This window comes from Conger conger, chromosome 4 (assembly GCF_963514075.1).
Source record: "Conger conger chromosome 4, fConCon1.1, whole genome shotgun sequence".
Taxonomy (NCBI): Eukaryota; Metazoa; Chordata; class Actinopteri; order Anguilliformes; family Congridae; genus Conger; species Conger conger.
This window is the reverse complement of record NC_083763.1, coordinates 66364117-66382003: the sequence shown is the minus strand read 5'-3', so window position 1 is coordinate 66382003 and position 17887 is coordinate 66364117. Positions and strand designations below refer to the sequence as shown.

Sequence of the window (17887 nt, the reverse complement as noted above, 5' to 3'; positions counted from 1 at the left end):
CATTATGCATAAATACTGTGCCGCCCCTTGTCTGTACCACAGAAGATATTGCTGTGTGTAAAGGGGATGAACGGCACACTGCAGCTCTGGATGGTGGAGCAGAACTCCACCCAGAGCAACTGTGGCATCATTATTCACCATCTGGCTAAAGTGGGCCCCCTGCCACCACAGCAGTTATTTCGACTGCAGAAGATCTTACAAATGGAACCACGTAGGCATCATATCGTGGACCATGTGGTTACAGCACTCCACCAGCCACCCCGCCGAGGATACATTCACATGGACCAGCTCTTCAGGTGAGTCCTTTGCTTGCAGACCAAAATGTGGAAATGCCTGCTGGAAAATATACCCAGTGTAAGAAACAATGCATTGGGTCCATCAATGGAAAGAAGCAGCGAATAACTCTGAACTTTGACCCCACTGCCCCTCTGCACTGACAGGGAAGTGTCCGTTATCCCAGTGCCTCTGGCCAGAACTGGTGTCCAGAAGCTGGAGATCCTCTTCTTGACAGAGAACCAAATGGTTAGTACTGAGAGCCTGCAGACATTTTAGGCACATACTCAGAGACTTACTTCTGATCTGAAGAACCAAGTGCAGTACTTGACTGTAACCATCTGTCCCTCACACTGTATAGTGGGTTTGTGTCTTATGCAGTCTCTGAAATAACTTGGTTTGTGTCCAGATGCTCCTTTGCTTCGTGTACACGTGTCCTCCTTTGTGTCAGTATCCATACCTAGTGAATAACTGAAAATAGTTAAAAGAATCCTTTCTATTTGTCCCACTGTGCTCCAGAATGACTGGATCTGTCGGAGACGTGAGGACGGACCGAAGTCCATTGAGCAGGTTCACAGGCAGGCTGACATGGAGAGACAGCGAGAGAGGAGTCTTGTGCAGCAGATTCATCCTCAGATGGACAACTGGTGCCTTAGGGGCAAAGATCACTGGGTCCAAGTACAGCCACACCCAGCCTGGAGCCGCAGCTGCCTCCAGAAGGCGAAGCTTCCAAAGGAGGAGAAAGTGAGGAAGCCAGCTGTGAAGAAGCTGTCTGCAGTGATCCAAGACAGGAGAGAAGAGGACCCCGAGACAGCTGAGACCCAGGAGCTGTACAGGATCATGCACAGTGTCTTGGATAAGCTCGCCCCCGGGATTTTTGGCCACATCATGGAGCAGGTGAACAAGCTCCACATGGACACAGAGGAGCGTCTTCGGGGCATTGCAGCCATCATTTTTCAGAAGGCCATCTCTGAGGCAAGATTTTCAACCACATGTGCCAAGATGTGCCACTGTCTGAGGGAGGTGAGTATGCGCATCTGTCCTTTCTCATTATTTCAGAAATCACTACCAGTTTATGACACAAGTATGGACTTCAGTGGAAGGAGAAACTAAAGAGCCACATTTGTTCAGTTCCTTTCCTTTGTGTGTTTATCTGTGCACAGCCATCCTTTAAACATGCACCTTCTCCACACGACTACCTGGGCACACTTAACACAAGGAGTTTTAGATAGTGTTTTAGAACTACGGAATTGTACTTATATGGAGAGGAGTGTTTCTTGCTTCCTAAAACTAATTTTTTATCCTTCAGATAAATGCCCCAAGTGCTGAAAACCCTCAAGATGTTGTGAACTTCCGCTCGGTGCTGCTAGAACTCTGGCCCATTGAGTTTCAGAAGCTTGATGAGGACCATGAGGTAATTGGAAGAAATAGGAGGAGCTTAACATGCTTTGGGTGTTAACATAGGTAGTAGTGCTGGGCAACCTGCGAAAGAGCACAAGATGCTGGTGCTGGGTATGTTATCAGAGCGAGATGTTTTGGTGTTTGTCATGTTATGTCAAAAAATATGTTGGTTGGGGTCATGGCAGAAGATTTTTTGGTATGAATGTGGTGTGAAGCCATATGGTCCGCCATGTTTAGAGTTAATCTGTGGCTAATTTCATTTCTGGCCATGTTTGTCTGAAGACATTTGTGACGTGGCCTCACCCTTTCACAAATGGTGACTCTTTAAAGCATGGTTTGTGGATTACAGATCAAATGTCATGGCTTGCCCTGTGCTGTAAATGTGTGGCACCTCCCTGCTCACCCACCTTGGCCCTCCTCCCTGTTTGTCCAGGAGGAGAAAAAGCAGCACCAGCAGTTGGTCACCAACATGAAGTTCATTGAAGAACTTTTGAAATTGAAGATGATGGAGGAGACTGTGATCCACAATGTCATCACAAAGCTGCTCATCACCCAGAGTGAGGTGGCACTCAAGCATCTGTGCTGCTTACTGTCTACCTTTGGCAGCACCCTGGACTGTGATGAGGTATTTCACCAGTGAGGTCATATCCCTCACACAGATACTCTTATACACAGACACCCAAGCAGTCTAACTGTCCCCACTGCTTCCCATTTCAGCAGTACCTTATGGATGGATACGTCCATCAGATGGAGGAGATCATCACCACAAAGCAGATCTCATCCCATGTCTCCCGCCTAATGCAGGACATAGTGGCCCTGAGAAAGGTATTATCCCGATTCGACCAACCCCAAATGGTGTGCCCCCCGCTACCTCCTATAGGAAATACTCCTTCATACTCAATCTCTAACCCACTCTCTCCAGCTTCATTGCTCTTCCTTGTTGTGTTTCTCACACAGCTAAAATGTCCCTCTCATGTCTGCTTCTCTCTGTTCCAGAATTATTGGTTCCCACTGCCAGCTGACAGCAACTGGAATAAGACACAGCAACAATAAGCTGCAAAACCACCAGAACAGTAAAAATAATAATAATAATTGTGTAATCCCATTTTATGTCAAATACTGCATTTAATTATTCTTCATTTGTATTTTCTGTTAATTTCATCTGGCAGTTCTGCTTGGAGCTTTCAGAATGTGACTTCAGCACATCTTGTACCACACACACACTCATTTTAATAAAGCTGTCTGCCAAATTTCTCCAGTCTTCTTTGTCTCGTTCTTTCTGTTGCTATGTTGTTATCTTTCTGTTCAGGAATGTCTCTCCATCTCCTTCCTTTTGGTCTTTTACCGTATCGTGGTTGCCATTCTGTAGATACACTATATACAGTAATACGTGATATAATTTATCTTCCCTTTGTGGATCTTCATGCTGACTTTCTGTTTTATTCATTTAGATTATGATTTAGTTTGTCTGTATCTGTGTAAAATAGGGACACTTCTTCTGCAAATCTTATATTATTCAGTTCTTCCAGTTCTGTTGTCGTGGTTTGAAAGATCTGAGTTTTTGACGACCTCATACATTGCTACTTTAAACAGTTTAGGGGATAGGCAATTTTCTTGTCAGAGAACCTCTTGCCATACCTCATCTTAAATCACCATTATGCACGTGCACTGTGTAGATGGCATTCATTTATGGTGCAGTCCCTAAGTATTTGGACAGTGACACATTTTCTTTTCATGCTGCAAACAAACAGTTGAAATAAAACAATCACTATGTGGTTAAGGTGCACTTCCATATTTGCTAAACCGCGTAGGCTAAATAGCCCTTTTTATACATACCCCCCACAATTTTAAGGGACCAAACGTAATTGGACAAATTAACATACATTCCCTTCAAAAAGTACTGGAATAGCAAGGCCATTTCCTTTGTTTTTACAATACACTGAATACATTTGGGGTTGAGATGAGATGATAAGATGAACACGAGACAAGAGTTCAGAATTTCAGCTGTTATTTCCTGGTCCAACAAAGGAATTGACCTTGCTGTTTGAGGGGACTGTATCTCCTCTTGCCCTCCTCCTCCTTATATTGGATCATAGAGCTAATGAATTGGACCCATGATTTTCAGATACAGCACAAAAATAAAAAGGCCCACACCCCAAAGGTTGAGACAGACAGAGGTTGCCAGTCTATCATAGTAATGTCTGAGCATGTTTGTTTTATATTTTCAAGGTGAAAATCGTGGATAGTATGCCTTCAACCACATAGTGATTTTTTTTATTTCAACTTTGAAAACAACAAAAAATGTGTCGCTGTTCAAATTCCTACAGACTGTCCTGAACGGCGATTCTCACAGAATGTGAAATGCTTTTTCACCGTTTACGAGCCCAACGCGTAGTGGTAGGCTGACTCATCTGGCCGGTTGTGGCATATTGGACATTTATTTTCTGGACCAGGTGTTCAGTGAGCATGCCTGCATCCTCACACTTTAACACATCAAACACTGTATAGTCAGTTACTGTCCAGTTCACTTTCATGTCAAGGTCTTTTGCTATATGTTTGGCATGTTGTATTCCCTTATGGCTTTGAATGAAGCATCCATGGATTATAGCTCAGCGTCCACTATTTGCTATTCTCTTCTTGTTCTCAGTTGGACCTCTTCCATATGATTGGCATTGGCTTTGAGAGCAGCCCACTCTATTTCTGCCTTCATTCCAGCAGTGCGGCATTTGCCGGTTACACTTGCACGCTGTGCACAACAGGCCCAACAGCACCCCCTAGTGGCTCTTCAGTTTCTCCTCAGCTTGTCACCATAGTACTTAATTTGCAAACCCACTAAAACAGGGGTCGGCAACCCTGGTCCTGGAGAGCCGCAGGGTGTGCTGGCTTTCGTTGTTGCTTGGCATTAATTGATCAATGAAAGCCGTTGATTACACGGTTAACTCACCTCACCTGGTTTCTTGGGTCTGAGTCGCTTGCTTATTTTAAGGTGGAGACGAAAGCCAGCACACCCTGCGGCTCTCCAGGACCAGGGTTGCCGACCCCTGCACTAAAACATTAATTGAATCTCACATCCAGTCAACACGATCAGCTCCTTTTCCTCTTAAAGTAACACAATTAGCACAGGTATGCCAATTGAGCATCAAGCATCTAACAATCAACTTTTCATCTAAACATCAGATTTTCTGTCCTTTGCGTCCCACTTGTCATTCCGTACAGACCCTGCTTCCCTCTGTGTATGGGAGCAATGTGCAGTTTCTGATTATGATCTGCTTGATCCTGATCTTTGTACATGCCTACATGCCTTTACACCTGTAGTGGTTATAATTATATTTTAGGGTTAGGGCATATTACAGTGATAATATTATCATTGTACATTAATGCTATGATTTTTTTGCTGTATATAATCTGAAACTGAAAACTCGATTAAAAAACAGTTCTGGTGGTAATATAGATAATTAAATTGAATGGGCAACCTTACAGCAATAAATAAATAAGCAACCTTAAGTATACATCCCCCAAAAATAATGGTGTTCATTGTTTATTTTATATGGCTGTCCTACATTGAGTCCTACACAAACTTCCAAATGTTGTAACATTAGAAAATGATAATGAGCATCATGTATGTACTCCTGCAGAAAGCCTACAGCTATGTTCTGTAGGAGTCCTTTTGTCAGGGATGTGAAAACCCTGATGTGAGAAGAGAGAAAGAGACACCATTGTGCAACTGGTTAGGTATCTAAAAGGAACTTTAAAAGACTCTTACGAAGGATACAATAATGTTTAAAAACCAAATAACAATCAATCACAATTTAATTGTTTCATATTACCACCTTTTAACAGAGTTTCCCACATTGACAGTAACGCAAATAACCACAGTGGTATGCAGTGGATAGGCTACAGCAAAAATAAGTCTAATAAATCACTCACTGAGTGTTCATGAACTTAATGTATCCAACAACAGATTTGATTCAATACTTTATCCATAAAATGTGGATTTAAAGCCATCTTTTTTTCAGGCCACAATGTTTTCATTCCTGCAAAGAGAAGAGATGCCAGTCTCAAACAGATCAATACTAGTAATTCTCTCACCTATGTGGTAATGCATCATTTCTTGACTTAAAGCCAACAATAAATGATGTAATGGTTCACACACAGGCTATGACCCTGAACAATAAACAGTGTATTGCTATTCCCCATAGCAGTTTGCTTTGGTTAATTTATCTCTTCCACCTATTGGATGAAACCAGAGAGCCAAAATACTCTGTCTGCCACAGACTATTTGCAGACTGTTTTAAGTGCTGCCATGTATCAAACAGTTTATTACCTGAACAATATGCTGCATAATGCTGCTCAGATATCAGTTTGCATATTTTAAAATGAATTACCACTGGTATGGCGAGAGATATATATCAGCTCAGATAATTAACCAAAAAGCCATTGAGGAATTCATACTTAGTGTTAAGAGTGATACGCTCATATTTATGTTGGCAAAATATGTAATATGTGGGCAGCGGGCATGTGTAGATGTTTTATCCTCGGTGTCCATCATAAAAAATAAGTCATTTGATGCCAACTATTTTCCTGCTTCAAAAAGAAAGGTAGGTTTTATATACCTAAGAAAGGAGGGGTAAGTCATTTCACTGACAAAATAAAGACTTCATACATACCTGTGAATACAATTATTACATTCGCGACATCTTGCCCCAAATTGTGTAGCACTGGTTATTCATGAATTGGATGCGCAAATTAAAATGTCTTGATAAAATGTATAATTATTTAGATATGGAGTGTTACGGTTATTTTCATTCAATAAGTTCCATTCAGGCAAATTACGTTTTGAGACCGAAATGCAGTACAGACAAACAAAGGCGCTGAGTCATCTTCATGCGTTCACCTTGAGAGGAATGTTACCTTTAAAAAAATAACCTAATGTCGCCAGTGCTCAGAAGATTTCTGCTGTTTTACAAAGTTAGTTTTCGATTGTTTTTGGATTTGGAATATAATTATTCGACAGTTCATATCAAGTGGGCTATTGTTGGAGTTCCAAAATACATTCCCGCCCTCCTCCAGGTGTCACATTTCAGGAAATGGCAGGTGTGTCGCTCTGTTATGATTCAAAGTTGTTAAGAGAAATACCTTGAGCGCCTCACAATCTTGAAGCGCAGCTCATCCACTGCATTGCTCTCTGCTGGAACTCCTGCTGTGATTTAAACTCACCGCAACGTAGTCGATATAATGAGCAAAATTTCCAAGTTTTTTAAAGGGAGCTCCAGCTCCTCAAAACACAGGACAGGTCCGTCTCCGCAGGAGGCGATCCATAGACTCCGAGAGACTGAGGCGATGTTAACTAAAAAACAAGAATATCTGGAGAAAAAAATCGAGCAAGAAATTGCAACCGCCAAAAGGAACGGGATCAAAAATAAAAGAGGTATGACTGAGTAGTTTACTGCCAGTTTTAGCATTGTCCTTTTTATACAATTTACGCACAAATGCTCAATACTGAATTTCCACTATGCGTGATAGTATTGGATTTCGAGCTGTCCGTTTACAGTCAACAACAAACAAACTGAAAAGTAGGGCGATACGAAGAGAAAAAATCGTCCTAGTGAGTTTTAGTAAAATTTGATGAGTTTCATTGTAGGTGGTTAACTTTTAAGTTAGATAGTGGATATGGAAGGTTTGATATGGTAGGGCTAGATGGGAAAACAATTGCTGTATTGTGTCGCGGTGGAACACTTCAAACCATGCGTATCTGTCTGTTTTGCCCATTGTCAAAAGAATCCGGTAAAGCCACTAACGCCTTGCTCCCGCAAACCGACAATCTCGTTCTTCAGGATGCTTTTCATTTCAGTTTGACGCATATCACATTGTCTGCTGTGACGATGTGCGTTTGTGTAACTGTGTAAGGTAGACTATAGGTAACAGGTCTTGCGTAAATACATGCAAACACTAGTTGCACTGTATATGGTGCTTCGTTACCCACCGAAACCAAATTTACACCAAAAAAACTTCAGAAATGCCTTTTCCTCTGTTCTTGGTTTATTATAGGAGTGATCTTTTTATACCATTTCCTTCCTGTGGACCTATTTTTTGGACCATGACCTGAGTTTCACAGCATACTTTCTCCCCTCAGACTGTTACAGTCACTCCCTTCTTTTTCTCTCTCCTCTTTACTTAAGTAGTTTCAATTGTTCCATTAATTGCTCTCACTGCAGCATTATCTCCCATTGGTATTTCTGTGTCGGCTCAATGCAGCCTTTGAATTATATTGCTCCTTGTTTTCTGTTTAGTATAACATTTAAACTGAAATGTTCCGTTTCACCAAATGTTCACATCCATCCTGACCTGGGAAGCCTGCTGAAGGTGTATAACAGCTCTGCATTTAGCAACAGTACGACAGAAAGGCTATAAGCACACTGCCAGTTACAATTTGATTTCAGATAAATTATTAATTATTATGCATCCAAATCAAACTCCCTCCTAGCCGGTCTCCCAGCATGTGCCATCAAGCCCCTCCAGCTGGTCCAGAATGCTGCAGCCCGCCTGATCACCAGTCAGCCCAGATTGGCTCATGTCACCCCGCTTCTCATTGGCCTCCACTGGCTTCCTATTGCCGCACGCATCCGTTTCAAGGCCCTAGTGTTGGCATTTCAGGCTGCTAAGGGGACTGCCCCACCTTACATACAATCCCTGATCACTCCCTACTCCCCAGCTAGACCACTCCGGTCTGCCAGCTCTGGTCGCCTTACGGTTCCCTCTCTACGTGCACCTGGCGGTCGAGCTGCACGTTCACGCCTGTTTTCCGTTCTGGTTCCTCAGTGGTGGAATGACTTGCCTACCACTGTCAGAACAGCAGAATCCCTCCCCCTATTTCGACGCAGACTCAAAACCCACCTTTTCAAACTCTACCTTAGTCCTCCCTCCTGATTTCCCCTGCCCCTCCTTTCTGATATCCCTATCCTTGTCTAACCCCCCCCCCCAAAAAAAAAAAAGAAAAAAAGAAAAATGCACTTCTGATGACAACTATGTTTAGAACAGCATTTCCTGTGTATTTTGCTAGTTTCTGGATGTGATGCTCTGACTTATGGTAGAACCTATGCACTTGTAAATCGCTTTGGATTAAAAGCATCTGCCAAATGACTAAAATGTAAATCAACCTCAATAGCCATGGAATGTAATCATGACCACCGTCTGCAATGTTTCTAATAACACAATCTGGCATAACATTTTAAGAGTACAAACAAGTTATATTATGCTAATATGCCACATTTTTGTAAGACTGAAATCCAAACTCATATCCCCAGCTGCACTCCAGGCCTTGAAGCGGAAGAAGCGTTTGGAGCAGCAGCTAACTCAGATCGATGGAACCCTCTCCACCATTGAGTTCCAAAGAGAAGCACTGGAGAACGCCAACACCAACACAGAGGTGCTGAAGAACATGGGCTTCGCAGCCAAGGCCATCAAGGGCGTGCACCAGAACATGTGAGTGAGCAGGGGCGAATGCTGCATTCTGGGTGATAAGCGAGGAGCCAAAGGACTCTCTGTTTTCTTAGGCAATGGGAGTGGAGTACTCGACTGTTTGCTCAAGCATTTGTAATCTGTTCACAGTATATGCATGTTGTATATAGGTGTATACTTGTACATGCATATAGTACTGTATCACATATTTTGTCTTATCAAATATGGCATGTTATTGAAATGCAGAGGCCAACATTAGCCTGCATGTACAGACCTATTGCATAATAATATAATCTTACATTTTGGTTTCTGCTTCAGGGACCTGGATAAGATAGACGATTTGATGCAGGATATCACAGAACAGCAGGATATAGCGCAGGAGATAAATGACGCCATCTCCCGGCCGTTTGGAGATCAGTTCGACGAGGTAAACGCACGCCTTCCTAACCTTCGTTTCATGCCTTGGGAAGCCGTTCCCCTGGTCGTCCCTTCTTCAGCCAGGGCGGTGAAGGAGTAGCCTTCCAGCTCAGCTCCGCGCTGTATTAACTGACGCGCTGTTGTCATTCTCAGGACGAGCTGCTGGCGGAGCTGGCGGAGCTCCAGCAGGAGGATCTGGAGGAGAGCATGAAGAACATGGGCGGGCTGCCCAGCGTGCCGGCCGCATCCCTGCCCACCCGGCCCAGCCACCGCTCACGTGAGTGGGGACCTCCTCACCAGAGCCCGGGCCTTCTGTGCGGCCATTCGTTTTTCATATATCTTGTTGTGTTTTTATTGACATTCTATATTGGATGGAAGAAGATTAAAATTAACGATTTAAAATGGCATAAGTGAGCAGGGTAAAACTGTCTGCGTGTTTCTGGCAGTTATTTTTTGAAGGAAACAGCCCTTGGCAGTTGTACTGGGGTTAACCCCCAGGTCCTGCCTCAGGAAATGCATCAAACATCTTTTTGAAGCATGCCTTGAGGCATTTTTTTATGTAAAGCATTGCCCTGAGACACAGATATATTGTTTGGACTGATTGCTTTTACTTATGGCCATGGGTAGTTTTGCTTGTCTTCTCATGATGGATTTGTGTCCGTTTTGTTTCACAGACTCCAGGAAGAAGGTGGAGGATGATCCGGACATGTCAAGGCTTGCATCTTGGGCCTCATAATTCTCACCATCTTCAGTATATACACCAATGCCACACTATCTCGCACAACACCAGCGTTTAGGCTGTACGGCTACAAAAGAAAATGGGTTTCCATTTTCTTGAATGATTATGATTTATTGTTATTTTTTTATCCTGGGCATGCAGAGTAGTAACTTTTTTTTATTATTGTGTTTATTTCTGTTATGTGTATATAGTGTAATAACCTGGAGCACATCAACTCATGCTTTGTAACAGAGCTAGCATTTTTCAGGGTAAAAAAAAATGAAATTGATAAAAATGTGGTGCAGTGATTTGAGCACCATTGTCTATTTTACCTGAAAGTAGAAGGTCTAGTGCTGTGCTGGATGTTGCTGTTGTACTGTTGAATAAGGTGCAAATCTGCAAACTGCATGTTTGTTCCACCCTCTCTCAGGAGAAAACTGATTAGCTACAAGGTAACTTATTTTGTTACCTTGTATAAGGCTACTTTTTAATAAAATCATGATAATGAAGAAGAAGACTTACCATTGCACATGTAAGTACAGATAAATGAAGAAAACTGCCTAGTAGCTTACAAATGTTTTTCTTGTAAGGATTTCTGTAAATATGGTACTGTTTATAATAAATTCATTAAATCAAAGATTCATGTGATTAAGTTTTGTATGTATAGTATATCATGTAATCTGTGTGAAGTAAAATGTGATTATGTACATTGAAAGGTTAAAGATTCACCATTAATTTATATTTTTCAGGGATTATATGCTATATTCTATCTATCACTTTTTACAAGAGATTTCGTGTTTTAAGAGTGAAATCTATTAATCAAAACAAAACCGAAAGCTCTGGTAACTTAATTCAAATAATTGCACTTGGCGTAATGCTGGTCATGCTGCAAATATGCAATCGGGTCAAGCCAAAGGCGGGACTGGGATGTAAGGAACGTCTGATATTTCAAAATCCTCATTGGTCTTGGAGTCAAAGTTTGAACTATCTGTATGAACAGACACTTTCGTACATGTTAGAGTGCCATTGCTAATTGTTGATAGCTTTCTGATTTCACCAACCACGTAAGTCCTATTCTCAAAGTGCTTTCTACTCAGTTTCTTCGAGTGCATGTCGACTCGACAGAGTCCCCTTTCGGTCGACTTGCTTGATGGCCAGTTAAGGTAATTAATCAGTCACTTTTATGTGCGCATGCGTGCGCGCCTCCCGCCCTGCCAACCAACCAGGAAATCCTTCTGTTAGGTTTAGAAGGGGGGCAAATAAAGTCAAATAAAGTGGAAACATGGCATCGGAGATACCCGATCTTGCTGTTGGTGAGTTCGTTCTCTTCCTTATGTATGGCTTTGATCTGTTTATTAACTTTTGACTACCAAAATCTACTTTCATACTTTGATAGAATGAGAAATGTGTTTATAGTGCCAGCGAACTGTATGTCAACGTTAAAGTTCCTCGAAATGACACGTTTCACTGTGCAATCGATCGTTGGATAGCTAACGTTAGCGAGCTAGCTTTAATGTTAAGATGCGAGCTTGCTTGTTAGTTTGCCATGTATCTAAATTAACTTAATTGTTTGATATAGCTATTTCGATAGCTTATCAGCTAAGCAACCAACTTCACTTTGACATCTACGTTGAACGAATGCTAGTGGACATACAATAGATTAGAGCGTCAATGGGACATACAGGTTTTGGGAAGGAGTGACACCAAGACGCACGTAGCCAGGTAACGTTAGCTAACGTTACTTAGCGTTGGTACAGCACCCTATTCCTATTTAGCTCACTGTTTATTCTTACGACCAGACATTTAATCTATACTGACCCCACTGCGTAGTCGGACAGTTTTGAAATAAAATTGCAAAAGTTAATGCTGGCACATTACTCCATTGTCTTATGATAAACGTGTGATGTTTTGCGTTTTCCTTCCCTTTTCTTGTATCCATTTCCTTATAAAGTTTCAAGTGACCGGAAATCAATGTGACTATGACTAATACACTGACTGAGTCTTTAGTATTGCATACTGTGGGCTTGCACATTTAGCAATGCTCACTTTAATTAACCCTACACCTCTTCAGTAATATACTTTTATTTCTCTTTTATTTAAATAGAAAGTGTACTTCAATTAATTTCTATTGCTACACGAATGCACACATATTGTATGAGTGCCATTTTAAACAAGGGACATCTAAAATACACAAACTGCTAAGGCCATGTCTTTATTTTAAGACATTTTAAGATAATTGGCCTGGTCAAAACTGCTTTCAGAATAAGCTTGTGTTCTACATTGTAGGCTGTATTTTTTTACCTATTGCCATTTGTAGTACATTTCCCATACTCAATTAGACTTCCTATCTAAGAAACAAAAGGAAAACAAAGTGGCACAAAGGTCCTGCTGTTTGCCCACAGGTGACGAGCAGCCTGACCCGGAGGAGGAGGAGAAGAAGAGGGCCGAGGCAGCCGCCCGGGAGCTGAGGCTGGTGGTCCTGGGCTGGAGGTGGCCCGGGAAGAGCCTCACGGGGAACACCATCCTCGGTCGGGAGGATTTCCGGCTGGAGCGGGCGGCAGAGTTCTGCGTGAAGAGGGAGACCGAGGTGTCGGGGCGCCCGGTGGTGGTGGTGGACACGCCGGGCTGGTTCTCGTCCCAGGACACGCCGGCGGTGTACCAGCAGGAAATTGTGCGGGGGGCCTCCATGTGTCCCCCGGGGCCCCACGCCTTCCTGCTGGTGGTCCCCGTGGGCATGTTCACGGAGGTGGACCGGGCACGGGTGGAGGAGCACCTGGCGTTGTTCGGGGAGAACGTGTGGAGCCACACCCTGGTGGTGTTCACCTGGGCCGAGGTGCTGAGGACCATTCCCATCGAGAGGCACATCCGTCGGGAGGGCCGCGACCTGCAGTGGGTGGTGGAACGCTGCAAGAACCGCTTCTGCGTCATCAACAACAACATCTTCGGGGAGCACCCACAGGTGCCCCGCCTCCTGGAGAAGGTCGAGGAGATGGTGGCGGAGGAGGGCGGCCTCTACGTCCCAGGCACGGTGGAGAAGAAACCAGAACTCAACCAGAAAGTGGTGGAGCGTGACCTTGGAGCCAGGCCCAAGCAGAACAGCAAGCTGGGCTTATTTAAAAACATGGAGGCGGATCCGCCGAGACGTAAGTCCTGGTCTTCTTTTTACTGGCCGGGGTGGTGTTGTCAGCTGATGGTTTGACCACGCATGCTGTACTTTGTATGCATGGTAATCATGTTCACTGTCTGTCTGCTGTCTGAAATGCTGCTGGCCATGTATGCTGTCTGTGTGTTATTACTGTGTGACTGTGCACACAGCCCATGTATGTGGATGCAGGCTGAGTGTATTTATGTTCTGTTTATGTGCTAGCCTTATATAATAGTGTATATAATAGTGTGTGCTGCGTATGACTGTGAGCTTGGTTTGTGTATGTTTACAGGCAGTGTCTGCGTATGTGTGCATGTGTTGTCTAATCATCTCTTCCCCTTCTGTTGTGTGTAGAGTCAGGTGACCGGAAGAACAGCCAGGCTGGAACAAACCAGACGCAGTGACCTTGACCGTGACGTCTTCCAGGTACAGTCTCTGGCTAATTCTTGTGATAGGGCCTGTATTTACCATTTATCTCATAAGGCCTGCTTGGTATGTCAGCCCAAAACCTTTCCCTGACTTTTACTTTCACATTCTTTTTGATTTTGTGGAAAACAGCATAAACCCCAGTAAGACACAGAGACAATTATAATAGTAAAGTGAAATATTGATCATTTTTCACAGGATTGGAGATATTGTTTTAATAATCTGCTCTTATAAATGCCCTACAACTTTTAAATTACTGCCAATGAAATAGTGTTCCTGCTCTTTTGAGAAACAGTTTTACCATTGCATTCAGTCAAAGTCACATTGCGCCTACTTTTGGTTAATGTTGTATTTATTAGATGGATAACATATGTGGCTCCAGTAAAAGTCAATGAGTGTTCTGGCTGAATGCTCAAATCCATACCATTTCATTTTAACTACAGTCAAGACACAACCCATCTAATCTACAATTTGAGTAGTATCTGATTTCTGCCTGATGGGACAGATAGCTATGATTAGACCGTATGTTTGTTGCTTTCTCCTAACATTAAGTTTTGGGTCCAGGTAATAAAGCTGTGCACATCCGCAATTGCAGGCGTTATGCAAAAAAAGTGTAACACAAATAAGAAAATAATATCAGCACACTGCTATCATACCCGCAAGTGATATAAGTGGTTGGTTGGCATTTATATAGCGCCTTTATCCAAAGCGCTGTACAACTGCACACTCTCACACCAACGGCGATTGGCTGCCATGTAAGGCACCGACCAGCTCGTCAGGAGCATTTGTGGGTGGGTATCTTGCTCAGGGACACTTCGACACAGCCCGGGCGGGGGATCGAACCGGCAACCCTCCGACTGCCAGATGACTGCTCTTACTGCCTGAGCCATGTCGCCCCGTATATGATATATATATTTTGCTAAATCAGTCACTACTCACCAGTTTAGTATACCAGGTGCATAATAACAGTCTGCTGGTATTATTGTCTTATCAGTGCTAATGAAGACCTTGCAGAATGGAAGAGTGATGTGTAATGGGGTGCTGTTGTTCTGTCCAGAGGCACAAGGTGGAGCAGCTGATGGAGCAGGTTTGATGAGCCACAGAACTGATTACGGAGATCGTGCTGTACAATCTCCCCAACACCCCCCCCAAAAATGAAATGGAACTTTATATTTATTACTCGTTGTCATTTCAGCCGTTTGTGATCTTGCCATGCCATTGTTTTAGTTTTATTCTATAATTAAGTAGGTATGAAGGCAGTTGGAGGAAGATCTACTGTAAGTCTTCTAACAGTGCGGCACTTTGTACCGTGTTGTCGCATTAAAGCACTCCAGTCTGCCATGCCTACCTCACCGGACATGCTGGAGCCTTTATTGCTGACATTGAAAGGAGGCAGACCGAAAGTACCTCCTTTCAAGTGTTTTAAGTGTCTTAGTCTACCCATCTTCAGCAGCTTTCCAGGGTGCCACGCCAGTGTAACTGCCCTTATGGACACCAGAGATAGGCTGGGACTCCTCACACTGACAGCATTTACACTGCAAAAAGGTCTTCTTAAGAAGTGTTTTAGTCTTATAATGAGCGTTAAAATCTACTTTTCTCTCAAGTAGAAAATATTAGCTTGTTTGAAGTCTTTTTCCTTGATAAATACAAAATTTTGTCAAACTGTCTCACCTCATTCGCAATATTTTGTATTTTAGATATAAGAATTTGTGTCTAAATAATATAAGACTAAAATGCTTGTTTTTTTGCAGTGTACTGCCTTTACACTCCACCAGCAGCAGTGATTGTAGATACTTCCAGAAGGTACTTTCTTATCAAACACAAGAGCATGTCATGCATCCTTTAGCCTATAACCTTATTTATGAATGATACACCAGTATATGTGAAGACACTCGAGGAGGAATTGTCCAAAGTTAATCTGTAATTGGGATTGCTGGAAAAGAGCTAAACCAAGAGTCAGGACATGTAAACTAAAAGAACTCCACACTAATCACATGATGTACTTATTACTTATTACTTATATTGCTCTCTCATGCCTCCCCTTTTTGAAGTTTTTATTGGCTGTTATTGACACCGTGATGATTTGTTTTGGTCTGGGGTGCGTAAAACTTGCTTTATGTCCTATGTTTTGTGAAAAGGGTGTCCTTTTGAATTTTGCTTATGTACTATACCAAACGAAGAATGCTGCTTAACAATCATTGAATTAAATGAAAGGAAAGGGTGTGGTGCACCGATGGGCCATAAACCCATCTGACAGCACTGAGGTACTGGGCTCCATTGAGCTGATGTCCACTCTAGTATGTTCCATTGCAGCATTCTAGAGTGGACATTAGCTAGAGGTATGCCAAACAAAGGCTTGTTTGATATACCTTCTAAAACTGGGGTGACAGCGTTAAGACAGCATATCAAAAACGGTGACCAAAAATGAAAGCAGGCTCTACGTCAGATCAGATTTCAACAAAATGAGTGTCACTGTGCAATTATTAACTTTGTGACTTCTTTTTACGAAATACTGAATGTCTAAGTGCACCGTCCCTGTGTTTTTGAGTGATTCTCTGTTTCTGAAAGAAGCTGATTGTTTGCTTATGAATTGCCATTTTATATATAAGACGTAGACGCATAATAGAGTCGTGGACTCTATTAGAATAAATTTCCAAGTAATTTATTGCGAAAACCGATGTCATGTGATGCACCCTGAAGAAGACACTGTGCGTCGAAACGTTGGTTTGTGTAATAAATTGCTTGGGGAGCAAATGGAGTGTGTGACTATATTTCTCTTTTTACGATTGCTCGCTGTTAGTCTGCACCTGACTCCATTTTTGGGTGTGTGTCCTCCCTCTCCATTATACATGAGATTAAAGCAAGAGGACTTCATTTCACACTCTTTCCCAAACAACTGATAACCTGGGTTTGTCTGCTGATTCTAAATGAAAATGAATAATTGAGATAGTCAGTGTAACCCAAACCTCCCATAAGGACAGACTGGAAAGGCTTGTAATTGATACCTATGGCTTTGAGTGTGTTCATTGATGCTACCTGTGACACGAAGCCACATGCCATGCTGTGTGTTTTCAAAATCAAACTAGTAACATGCTCATTAGCAAAAGTATATGTGTAGACCTGTGCTACAGAAATAATCAACCATAAAAAAGTACTTCTTTAAAGGATAACATGTTACCAGAGGTCCACTTACAGTTCTGTAAACCGTAAGAACTGTAAGAAATTAAGTGTAGTACTGTGTATATTGCTAGGAATTCAGGCATCGCCCAGGATTACCAATTGTTAAAGTGAGTGAAAGCTTGCTATATTTACTGGGGTCATCACAAGCTGTGTTTGTACTCTACTTTTTAAGAGTGATGTGAGTTCTGGAGTTTAATTTATGCTGACAATAACTATTCAATGATATGAATGTAGGATTATGTTACTTTAGCATACTGTGTGATATTTCTGGGTGTTTTTGACTGTTTTATGTGTGAAAATGTGCCTTCTGGTTTTAAATTATGTTATGGAGTTTAGTGAAGTTATTGTTTATTGAAGTATTGCATTAAAAGAAGGTTTAGTGAATTGGGTGGTTGGTACCTAAAGCTTGCTACACATAATATTTTTGTTTTGAATAATTGTAATGCATTGCTGAATCCTTCGGTGTGTTTGTATAAACTTATATTTCTATATTGCCTATGGCTGTACTTTTATTTTTCTAATGCATTTTAATGGAAATGTATGTTTTGTATTGTCAAATAAATGAGAACCAATTAATACTACTTTGTATTATATATAAAAATAGCACAGCCAGAGACATTTCTCAATGGAAATGTACAGTTGATCAGAAGCTGTGAGACTGTGAAAAACCTGTTATATATGACTAGCTGGCCTCTTCCTGGTGGGTCTGTAGTGCTACATGTTTAGCACAGATTTTTATTAGTGCAAGCTTTTTTTCTGATGATTAAAAAATTACAATTTTAATGAGTGCTTTAATGAGTTATTCATTGGGTAAATTGACCCCTTGATTGCAATAATACAATTTGTATTAAACTCTTCTCCCGCATGAA

At 42.1% G+C, this 17887-nt stretch overlaps 3 protein-coding genes across 4 annotated transcripts; all 3 read left to right on the top strand.

The window, feature by feature from the left end:
- Positions 1-2164: 2164 nt before the first annotated feature.
- Positions 2165-2744, top strand: LOC133126214 (uncharacterized). Its single transcript, XM_061238174.1, has 3 exons — positions 2165-2299; positions 2392-2499; positions 2671-2744. The coding sequence occupies exons 1-3, from the start codon at positions 2177-2179 to the stop codon at positions 2725-2727; spliced, it is 288 nt and encodes a 95-aa protein (XP_061094158.1). The 5' UTR covers positions 2165-2176; the 3' UTR covers positions 2728-2744.
- A 4038-nt stretch (positions 2745-6782) lies between these two features.
- Positions 6783-10904, top strand: chmp4c (charged multivesicular body protein 4C). The gene is made up of 5 exons (XM_061239897.1): positions 6783-7102; positions 8979-9156; positions 9451-9559; positions 9703-9826; positions 10224-10904. The coding sequence occupies exons 1-5, from the start codon at positions 6910-6912 to the stop codon at positions 10283-10285; spliced, it is 666 nt and encodes a 221-aa protein (XP_061095881.1). The 5' UTR covers positions 6783-6909; the 3' UTR covers positions 10286-10904.
- Positions 10905-11459: 555 nt separating this feature from the next.
- On the top strand, positions 11460-17887 carry LOC133126814 (GTPase IMAP family member 4). 2 transcript variants are annotated; one of them, XM_061239206.1, is made up of 4 exons: positions 11460-11580; positions 12670-13410; positions 13767-13838; positions 14896-17887. In XM_061239206.1, exons 1-3 carry the CDS (start codon positions 11550-11552, stop codon positions 13814-13816), a joined length of 822 nt encoding a protein of 273 aa, XP_061095190.1. In that variant the 5' UTR covers positions 11460-11549; the 3' UTR covers positions 13817-13838; positions 14896-17887. The 2 variants fall into 2 exon arrangements, with proteins under 2 accessions (XP_061095190.1, XP_061095191.1); XM_061239207.1 differs by having other exon boundaries at positions 14833-17887.